Below are 11,358 nucleotides of genomic sequence, written 5' to 3' on the forward strand. Positions count from 1 at the left end.
GAATTAGTTTGTTTGTTTTTCTTTTTTTTTTTTTTTTTTAGCTCCCACCAATAAGTGAGAACATGTGGTATTTCTTTTTCTCTGCCTGACTCGTTTCACTCAATATTATTCTCTCAAGGTCCATCCATGTTGTTGCAAATGGCAGTATTTCATTCGTTTTTATAGCTGAGTAGTATTCCATTGTGTAGATATACCACATTTTCCGTATCCACTCATCCGATGATGGACATTTGGGCTGATTCCACATTGCAGCACTTCTGATAGCAAGATGCTGGAAGCAAACTTGGTGTCTGACACAACGAAAATGGACACATTAAGTGTGGTATATGCACGTGATAAAATTGATGGAATAATTCAGTCAGAACCAATGAAATAAACTTGAATATAATAACATGAAGTGATATCGCAACATAAATAAAAATGTATACTTACATATACTAAGCTATATTTTTCAAGAATATATATCTAACACCTGTTAAAGATAAAGATGAATTGAAAGGGCACACATTAAAAAACTAGATTAGGTTCCTACTAAGGATGGGAGATGAGAGATAGAAGAATAAAATAAGTAGGAGAGAACCTAGCATATGGACCAAAAATAGAGTGCCATGAAATAGGAAGTATTATTAAGTTAGTTACAAACATAGAAGGCACTTAAAAAGAACAGAATGTAGCTGGTAAGACGATGAAGGCCCTTGTAAGCCATGTTCAAAGAGTTTGAATTTGATCCTGGAGACATAGGGAAGTGTTGAAGAAATAAAAATCCTGCCAATCCAGAGATCCACAGAACAGAAAAGAAAGCAGTTGTGTTATTGTATAAGCATAGTCAGATTACAGTGCACTGTAGGTAATCTGTGAATGAGATTACAAAAACAGAAATTCTACCCTATTTATACAACCAGGCAGTTATAACCACTCTATTTTTAGCCGTTACATACATAAATTCTCAAGGTTAACAGCATCTTGTCTTCCCATGAGAAGATCTGACTGTACCTTTTGCTGCAAATAGTTTCGTAAAATCCATCTGAAATTCATCTGGTAATTAAAGTAGCAGTTTGTTTTAGCTAATTGCTTTTATTTGAAGGAATAATAAACTTTCTCTTATTTCTATGACAAGTATATGGTTTGGTTACAACTCTGAAAAAGATGCCTGGGTTAAACTTCTACAGTGACAGAGAGATGGGGTGCTGTTTTCCTAGATGTTTACATTTGAAAGGAATGACTCTCAGATCCTTGAGAAAACCTGCAGGGGTTGTAAACCTGATAAAAAAAATTTGCTCATCTTCTAATTGGAATTTTTTTCAGATGGCTAGGTTGGAAGACAAAGGAATTGAGGACATTAGTAAGGGACTAGTTAAAATGATAGATCATGGGGACTAAAATGAATAGGGAAAGAAGTGTAGTGGGAGAGACTGAGAGCAAGAACTGTCAGGAAGATTTGATATTGAAGATAAAGATATAATGTGAGTATGTGAATGAGAGTTGAAAGAATAGCATAGGAGGTTGTGGTCAAAAAGTAGGAGCAGTTGGGGAGAGAAGTTAAAAGTAGCAAGAGCCAGGTGGCTAAAAGAATGGAGATGTAGGTCAGTGAAGCTCAAGAATGTGAGATTCTCTAAGGCATTGGTTAGGTCATCTGTCTACACTTCAAAGTTGTTTAGAATAAAAACAGAATTCAGAAGATTGAGCCATGTGCCAAAGTCCTCAGTAAATGAGTGATGATGGAAATGAATAATGAGGAGAGTGAAAAGGAGGGTATAGGCTGATGGAAAGCCTCAGGGAGGCGAGGGTTTATATCCTATTGTGGACAAGTAAGGCTCAAAGTGGCATCAAGGAACACAAACTCCTTATTTTTTCTTTATTTACTTCCTTGTTTGTTTGCTATCTGTAATATGATTCATTACTTTCCGCAGATGATTTTGTTATCTAAATGAATTTTTTCTTTTTACATTTGCAGATTATTTTTCACAATCAAAAATAGCAAAGCAAAATAAGCCACGATGTCTGTTGATCCAATGACCTATGAGGCCCAGTTCTTTGGCTTCACACCACAAACTTGCATGCTTAGGATCTACATTGCATTTCAAGACTACCTCTTTGAAGTGATGCAGGCTGTCGAGCAGGTTATTCTGAAGAAGCTGGATGGTATCCCAGACTGTGAGATTAGCCCAGTCCAGATTCGTAAATGCACGGAGAAGTTTCTTTGCTTCATGAAAGGACGTTTTGATAACCTTTTTGGCAAAATGGAGCAGCTATTTTTGCAGTTGATTTTGCGTATTCCCCCAAACATCTTGCTTCCTGAAGATAAATGTAAGGAGATACATCCTTATAGTGAGGAAGAATTCCAGCTTCTTCAAAAAGAAATTGAACAGTTACAGGAGAAGTATAAGACTGAATTATGTACTAAGCAGGCCCTTCTTGCAGAATTAGAAGAGCAAAAAATTGTTCAGACCAAACTCAAACAGACATTGACTTTGTTTGATGAGCTTGAAAATGTTGGCAGAGATCATGGGACTAGTGATTTTAAGGTGAGTTTGGTGTCCCTAGTTCAGAACTCCAGAAAACTACAGAACATTAAAGACAATGTGGAAAAGGAAGGCAAAAGACTGAAAATATCTTAATTTCTAACTAGTAAAAAGAAAGAGCCTGTCAGAAATTAGAATGGTAAGGAATTTACACCAATGACTGTTCAAGCAACTGTATATTTTATTAGATATTCTTTTTTCATTTTTTCTTGTATTCCACATCTTCCTCGTTTGGTCCACTCTCCTGAAGTATCTATATACTACCTTGAACTAGTCTTTGAAGCATCTGTTCCTTAGAGGCCTCTAATAGGTGGGAAGGGATTTTTGGTTCAATAACAGCTCATTTGGGGGCATGATTGAAGAAATGAAGATATGACCAGTCAAAGATATTTGTATAGTTGTACCTTGTTCATGAGTCTTTTGTGACCTTGATCCTTTTGGCTTATTCTTTGGATGACACAAAAAGAGAAAAGGGTTAATGGGTGGCTCCTTTATTAACCAGTCATTACACTGTGGGACAGCCAACATACAGAGCTTGCTCTTGCCCAGTGACTTTTCTTACATGAGGAAGTTGATAACTTGTTGAAAGAAGTAACAAAAAAGACAACCTTAATCTTTGGTAAAAGAGAAAGAAGTTGGTTTTGTTTCCAAAATAAATCTTTTCCATGACTGAGGCCCCGGTGATGTAAGCAATTTACTATCTTGGAGTCTATCAGGAGAAGATTTTGAACAAAAATAAGATCCCACTGGAATAGAAAAGGAAGCAGAGCATACCCAATTAGTGAAATTTATATTTGCTGGCTGTTAGGAATTTATACCTGTGGGTTTTTTTTTTCATACTTCACTTAGTTTTAGAATCTGCTTTGTAGCTAATATTTAATTATCTTATTTATTAACATTCATAAGCATCAAATATTTGGTACCCTAGTGGGAATTTTTAGCTGTATCTTGTGCTTAAATTCAGTGGAGTCTAATATGTCTTTTTGTAATTGGTCCATGTGAGATGTTAGATTATCTAAGGAAAGGGAAGAAATAGCAATGATAGCTCTTAAGGTATTAAATGCCCTCTGTGTCTTCCTAAAGAACAGGATTTGGAGTTTCTCTTTTATGTAGAGAAGGAGTAACTTAGGGTATTAATATTTGTAATGAAATATTCATAGATTTAGGAAACCCTTGTTAACCTGAAATATATTCATTTTCAAGAAGTCCTTTTTCCAGTCCTCTACATTAAATATATATGTTTTAAAAGCTTTGGTTTCTGATTTTCTGCTGTCTATGATGTCATGGTATGTTTCTTTCCACAGTATGGCTTTTTCCCCAAATGAGAACTTTCTTTTCTTTTCATATTTTTAGCTTATTCAAAATTTCCTAGAGTGGTGGATAAGTTCATATCCTAATTCCTGGAACCTGTGAATGTTGCCTTATTTGGGAAAGGGGTTGCTGTGGTTTGAATGTTTGTACCCTCCAAAGTTCATATTGGAACTTAATCCCTAGTATGGTATTTGAAAGGTGGGGTTTTTGAAAGGGGATTGGATTGTGAGGACTGTGCCCTCATGAATGGATTAATCCATTCATGGGCTAATGGGTTAATTGTTTAAATGGGTTATCGGAGAGTAGACTTAAGACTTTATAAGGGGAAGAAGAAAACATTTGGAAATGCACTATTGCTCAGACTTCCCCCTGTGAAGCCCTGTGCTGCCCTGGGGCTCTGGTGAGTTCCTCTCAAGAAGGCCTTTACCAGATGTGCCCCCTGAACCTTGGACTTCCCAGCCTCCAAACCTAAGAAATTTCATTTTCTTATAAATTATCCGGTTTCAGGTATTTTGTTATAAGCAACAGAAAATGGACTAACAGGGGTTTTTGCAGGTGTAATTAAGTTAAGGATCTGGAGATAAGATCATGCTGAATTATCTGGGTGGTTCCTAAATCTAATGATAAGCGTCCTTATAAGAGACAGGCCAGGGGGAGATTTGAGAGGAGGCATTGTGAACACAAAGGCAGATAGGAGTAATGCAGCCACAAGTCAAGGAATGCCAACAGCCACCACAAGATGAAATTGTTACGGGGCACACTCAGCTCTTGGCTGAGGCTCCTCAAAATTGATATCAAACTCACAGGTCCGGCTGCCTGCCCCCAGACAAAAATAACCAAAAGTCAATTGTTTGTGACAGTGGAAGTTAGCTTTTATTCAGGAATACCAGTGACCCAAGGAGAGATGCTAGGCTAACCCATCTCTCCAGTAAACCTGAAGGAGAATGAGCAGACTAAAGCCATCTAAAGACTTGGGTTTACTAAAGGGTTTTTACATCTTTTTTTTTTCCCTGATGGCTGGCCAGTATGAAAATCCATTACTGAGGGGTTTTTAAAGGGGGGGATGAGGGAATGGAAAGTGGGAAATGGAAATTAGGAGGGAGGGGCACATGGGCAGCGAGGGCTTCATGCAAGGTTTCAGGTGCAAAGTTTTGCCAAGACTCCATCTGGTTTCTGCTCCCATTGTTGCTGTTATCTCAGGGTCTGGGTAGTACATGTGAGTCTGCAGCTTCAGGCTGGCTGGACAGATACTTTACATTCATGTTTCAGGTGCAAAGTTTTGCCAAGACTCCATCTGGTTTCTGCTCCCATTGTTGCTGTTATCTCGGGGTCTGGGTAGTACATGTGAGTCTGCAGCTTCAGGCTGGCTGGACAGATACTTTACATTCATGTAAGTAATGTCATCTTGTCCCGTATCCAAGGTTCAAAATATCAAATAACCATGGGAAAAGAGGGAATTCAGGGAAATGCATGCCAAGAAAAAAACGTTTTACTATTTGCCTACATCCCATGCAGTTTTAGGTTCCAACATGGCTTCAGTCCTGCTCACTCCAACAGAAGAGACAAAGAACAGGTTCTCCCTTAGAACCTCTAAGGGCATGAGTGTGGCCCTGCTGACACCTTTATTTTGGATTTCTGGCTTCCAGAACTGTGAGAGAATACATTTCTGGAGTTTTAGGTCACCAAGTTTGTTCTATCAGCTACAGGCCTAGTGAAATCAGAATATTAAGATATTCATAAAGATAATGCTGCCTATTAAGGAAACAGCAGCTCAGGCCTTCTTGGCCTCATTATCCATGCAGTAATATGGTTCATCTGAACACAGTTAAAATATGATCATGACCTGGATAGAAAGGTGAAATTCACAGTGTTTAGAATTCGGGGGTCCATTTTATGTTAAGTAAGTGCTCAATAATTGTTGGACATTAATTCCATTGCTATTAGTCATGGTGGTGTTTCTGCAGGAATAAATTAATATACTTGGCCCTATTATCCTCTAATAATTAAATTATCCCCTCAGAAATTTAGGAATAAATTAGGATAACGAACACCTGGTTACCCACTCCGCTTCCCACGAATGCAAGGCTGGTTTAACATCTGAAAATGAATTAATGTAATATACCACCTCAATACAACAAAGGACAAAAATCACTCCATCTTCCATCCAGTGTCAATCTTACCCAATTTCTTATTCTTAACTTCTCCTGTATATTAGATTCTATCGTTTTGTAATATCAAAACTTTAATTTCTCTAGATGCCTATTCTCAAACCTGCCCCTATATTTATCTTTTCATTCTCTCTTACTGTCAGTGCCTGTTCCCCACTATATACCCCCAAATAGATTTTTCTGTTATCTTGCTGTTGCAGTGACAGCCAATTAGGGAGACAGTCTGACATGGTATTAATAGAAACAGTAATGAGTGGACATTACTACCAGCCTTGCAGAAATGAAGAATTGTAAGGGAACACTATGACAACTGTACACCTACAAATTATATAACTTAAATGAAATACATAAATTCCTAGAAAGACATAAATAATCAAAACTGACTCAATGAGAATTAGAAAATCTGAATAGTCCTATAACAAGTAAGGAGATTGAATTAGTAATCAAAAATTTTCGCACAGGAGAAGACAAGGACCAGATGGCTGTTTTAACCATATTACCTGGGGTGAGGTGTGATGAGGCCAGACATAGATCGAGAGAGAGAAACCATGTCAGTATTAATCCCTTAATTGACATAAGTAGATCCCCACCAGAAAAAAAACCCCAAACCAAAATTCTACACATATAGCACATATGAGAAATTGTGTAGGCGATATGAAACTCTTACAAATTCATACAGGAGAGAAACCATATAAATATAGAAAATTTAGAAATTGTGTGAAGTCCTTCAGTTTGAATGCATCCATCATTCTACATCAAAGAACTCACACTAGAGAGAAATCTGATGTAAGAAATGTAGCAAAACGTTCAGTAAGAGTTCTTGTAAGACATCAGAAGATTAATGGTAGAACAACCTGAAGGGTGTAGGAATTTTATGTAGATCTTTGCCGTCATGCTATTTATAAGCAGAATTCTATAGAAGCACAAACAAGCATATTATAAATAAATATGCATTTCTTAGAGCAGTAGCTTGCTATTTTACTCAAGTCCTAGGTAGAAATTATTTTTACCTCATGGGTATGTGAAGATATTTAGTCACCAGTGGGTCCAGTAAATGTTATAATGTTGAAAATTAAAGCTGCAAAAGAAGTACAAATGCTGTTAATAAAAATTTTGGTCTCTAATTAAGAAAAAAAAAAAAAGAAACCGGAAAGAGTTTTACACTTCGTTATACTCACAGTTCTCTGGGGTAAACATAACAAGCCACACAAAGCCACTCAGGAGAAGCACTGGAGTTGGTCACAAGGGATAAGGGAATTGTGGGCAAGCATCTTTATTGTGGTCTCCATGGGAAGGGATGGACAAAACAGGATAAGCAGATTTAGGATTAGCTAGTTTGAATAATTTCAGCAGATTTGGGCATAGGAGCTGTCCATGGTTGTTGAGTACCTGGCCCTCGGGTGATTGGGTTGGGTGTATAGTGGCCCATAGTGTGAGAGTCTAAGGGAAGTGGTTGGAGTGTGAACTTAATTGGCTGGTTAAGAAGAGGCACTAACTGGCCTCTAGCTATGGCCTCAAAGCTGGGTCAAGATGGGATTTTAAAAACTATTACAATGGCTTCATTGGTGAGTTCTACCTAACATTTGAAGAAGAATTAAAAATTCTAATTCTTCCCAAATTTGGGCAGGTTGGTTAGATCAGTTTGTTAGAGCATAGTGCTGATAACACCAAGGTCCATGGTTTGATCCCTGTACCAGCCAGCCACCAAAAAAAAAGTCTTAAAAATTCTTCATGAATTCTTTAAAAACAGAAGAGGAGGGAATACTTCCCAACTTATTCTATGAAGTCAGTATTATATTCTGATAGCAAAATCAGACAAAAACCTCACAAGAAAACAAATCAAAATATTGATTAAATAGTGATTTAAAATGCAAAAAATCTTCAACAAGATACTAGTAAATCAAATCCAGCAATATTTAAAAAGGTTACACACAATGACCAAGTGAGATTTAACCTAGGAATGCAAGGTTGGTTTAACACCTGAGAATGAATTAATAAATCAACTCAATTGAATAAAGGGGGAAAAAATCCCATGATCATCTCAATAGGCACATAAAAAGCATTCGACAAAATTCAACACCCTTTCATGACAAAAACTCTCAAATAGAATAGAAGGGAATAGAAGGGAATTTCCTCAACTTGACGAAGAGCATCTATGACAAACCTACAGCTAACATACTTAACGGTGAAAGACTGAATCTCCTTAAGATCAGGAATGAGAAGATGTCCACTCTCACCATCCTGCTAAACATTGTGCTGAAAGCTCTAGCCAGGACAGTTGGGCAAGAAAAAGAAATAAAAGGAATCCAGATTGGAAAGAAAGAAGTAAAACTATCTGGAGACGATATGATTGATATTGTACAAGAGTACTTCAAAAAGCTCATGGAAAAATTCATATTATGTTTTAATTCTATTTTTCCATGAACTTTTAGAAGTATTCTTATATATAGAAAACCCTATAAGTGTCATATTAAACTATTAGAACTAATAGTTATAACAATTAGAACAAATAAAAGAGTTCAGCAAGGATGCGGAATAAAATATTGGTGTAAGAAAATCAATTGTCTTTCTATGCACTAGCAATGAGCAAACCAAAAATGAAATTTAAAAAATAATTCCATTTGTGAAAACATCAGAAAGAATGAAATCATTTAGAGAAATTTCACAGAAGTAGAAAACTACAAAAATTGTTGAAAGAAATTAAAGAAGACTTAAATGGAAAGACATCTCATGTTTATGGATTAGAAGAATTAATATTGTTAACTCCCTAAATTGATCTACAGATTTAAGATATACAAATGGGGATCAGCACATGAAAAGATGCTCAACCTCATGAGCCATCAGGGAAAATGCAAATCAAAACCACAATGAGATACCACTTAACACTCACTAAGATGACTATAATAAAGAGAAAGATAGGGCTGGCCAGTTAGCTCACTCTGTAGAGCGTGGTGCTAAGGTCAAGGGTTCAGATTCCTGTACCTGCCAGCAAAAAAAAAAAAAAAAAAAAACATAATAACAGGTTTTGGCAAAGAAGTGGAGAAACTGGAACTCTCATACAGTGCTGGTGGGAATGGAAAATGGTGCCTTTGCTTTGGAAAACAATCTGTTGGTTTCTCAAATGGTTAAACATAGAACTGCCATGTAATCCAGTAATTTTATTCTTAGGTAAATGAAAACATATATCCACATAAAAATTCATACACAAATATTCATAGCAGCACTATTTTTTTTTTTACTTTAAAATTTTTTTGGCATCTAGCCTGTAAGGGGATTTGAACCCATGACCTTAGTGTTATAAGGCTGTGCTCTAAGCAGCTGAGCTAACCTGCCAGCCCCTCAACATGATTCATAAAGTGAAAACAACTCTAATGTCTAGCTGATGAATGGATAAATAAAATGTGGTAAACCTATACAATAGAATACTATTTAGCAATAGAAATGAAACACTGACACATGCTATAACATGGATGAGCCTTGAAAACATCCTAAGTAAAAGGACCACATATGGTATGATTTCATTTACATGAAAAATGCAGAATAAGAAACTGTAGAGACAAAATTTGATTAATGGTTGCCTAGGAATTGGCAGGGAGTGGGAGTTGGAGGGAATTGGGTTAGAGTTGTGGGGTTTCTTTTTGGGGTGATGAAGATGTGCTAATATTGATTGTGATGATGGTTCACATCTCTGTGAATATACTAAAAGTCATTGAATTGTATACTTAAATGAATGAGTTGTATGCTACATGAATTATATCTCAATAAAGCTGGTAAAAATAAGAGTATGCACAGAAACTGCCTCAAAATCTAGCTCCATTACTAGTGCTGTGACCTTAGGAAAAATCATTTCACCTATACTTGTTTTCTCGTCTGCAAAAGGGGGAGAATAATAGAACACACCTCATAAGGTAGTGACAACTTAATGAATTCATGCTATATAAAATACTATGCCTGCCATGTGGTAAGTTCCATGAACAAAGTGAGCTCAATGAAGGCAAAAGGAACAGTATGGGAAGAAAGTGATTGAATTTTGGGGCTGGGGTGAGCTTAATATTGAGGACACCAGTGATAGGGTGAATGTTAAAGAATACTGGAGTACAATATTGGGAAGACACTGGGGAGCAATGCAATGAATCATGAAAAAAGGGAATCAAATAGGGCTGAATATTTAGGAGAATATTGAAGCCAATGTTAAGACTGTAGAAGCAATAGCATCTAAAAATGATATAGTTGTGGGAACCAGATACTGGAATCTGGGGTAGGAAATGGAGGCCCCGATTTCATGCCATGGAAAGTGTCATGATATTGTAGAATGGTATATCAAATTTTAAGGAACAGGGAACTTTGGTTTTGGGGGATGAGGGTGCAGTATACTAGCAGGGGATTAGCTGAGGGAAGGATATTGGGGGATCATATCCTGAGTGGTCACTGGACTGTATTAGAGATAACTGTGTGTGAGTCGGAAAAATGGGAACAAATGTTTGGAGAGCACCAGGCCATATATTGAGATTCAGTGAGTAATCAATACTAAGGGATAACAGAAGATCCAATATCCAAGTCTGAAAGCTGGAAAACGATGACAGATATACATGTAGTACATTGGAGATGTAATTTTGGGAATGCTGTCACTGATCACTGGGGGGAATTATTGTAGTGAACTGTGGCTATAAAGCTCGGGCTGACTTTGGATAACAGTGGATGCCATACTTGAGGCACTGAAATAAAGTGTAGAGGGGCAAGATATCAAGTTACATAGTGACATGGGGTTATGGGAAGTCAGAACTAGGAAATGGCAAGGCCCTGATATTGGACAATACTGAATCAGGGGGCAAATTCCAGAGCTTAGTTAGGGGACTGTACTGGGCCAGAAGGGTCTTGAAAGTGGACGCAAGTGGGGGCTAAATACTGAGAGGCAATGAATAATGCCACAATGGAATAGTGGCAGACCTGCTGTTGAGGGGCAGTAGAATTGGATACTGGTCTGTTGTGGGGACCTGATAAGGAGAAAGACGCCATGGAGGGGCGTGTATAGCTATTTAATGGAGAGAAAAACTGTATGTTGGAATGCTGGATCATGTGATGAAGTCTATCTTGGAGGGACAGTAGGGATGTTGTAAAGATTATGGGGTAAAATGTGGAGCAAACTAGGACGTTTGGCAGTGCCCACTACATAGCTGAAAATTCACACAGAGGAGACTGAAAAGAGGTGATTTATTTCATCAGCGGTACCACAATTACAGAGATTTCCAAGTAAAGTATATGCAGTGTTAGAGTGCTGCGTTTTGACATTTAACATTTATAAGTAAACAAAGATGGCAAGTGGGTGAATAACCTATCAAAGTAGGTTCTGTTATTAG

General features: G+C 37.3%; 1 protein-coding gene across 4 annotated transcripts in view; it reads left to right on the forward strand.

Annotated features, from left to right (window-relative positions):
* The window catches only part of MIS12 (MIS12 kinetochore complex component), a 6,425-nt gene extending 2,655 nt beyond the window's left edge, over positions 1-3,770 (forward strand). For all 4 annotated transcript variants that reach the window (XM_008573459.1, XM_008573457.1, XM_008573458.1 and 1 more), the window contains exon 2: positions 1,955-3,770. In XM_008573459.1, the coding sequence (XP_008571681.1) occupies positions 1,998-2,618 (621 nt within the window). In that variant the 5' untranslated portion in view covers positions 1,955-1,997 and the 3' untranslated portion in view covers positions 2,619-3,770. The remainder of the gene's footprint in view (positions 1-1,954) is intronic.
* The last annotated feature ends 7,588 nt before the right edge of the window (positions 3,771-11,358 follow it).

The sequence above is a fragment of the Galeopterus variegatus genome, unplaced genomic scaffold, assembly GCF_000696425.1.
Source record: "Galeopterus variegatus unplaced genomic scaffold, G_variegatus-3.0.2 Scaffold923, whole genome shotgun sequence".
Lineage (NCBI taxonomy): Eukaryota > Metazoa > Chordata > Mammalia > Dermoptera > Cynocephalidae > Galeopterus > Galeopterus variegatus.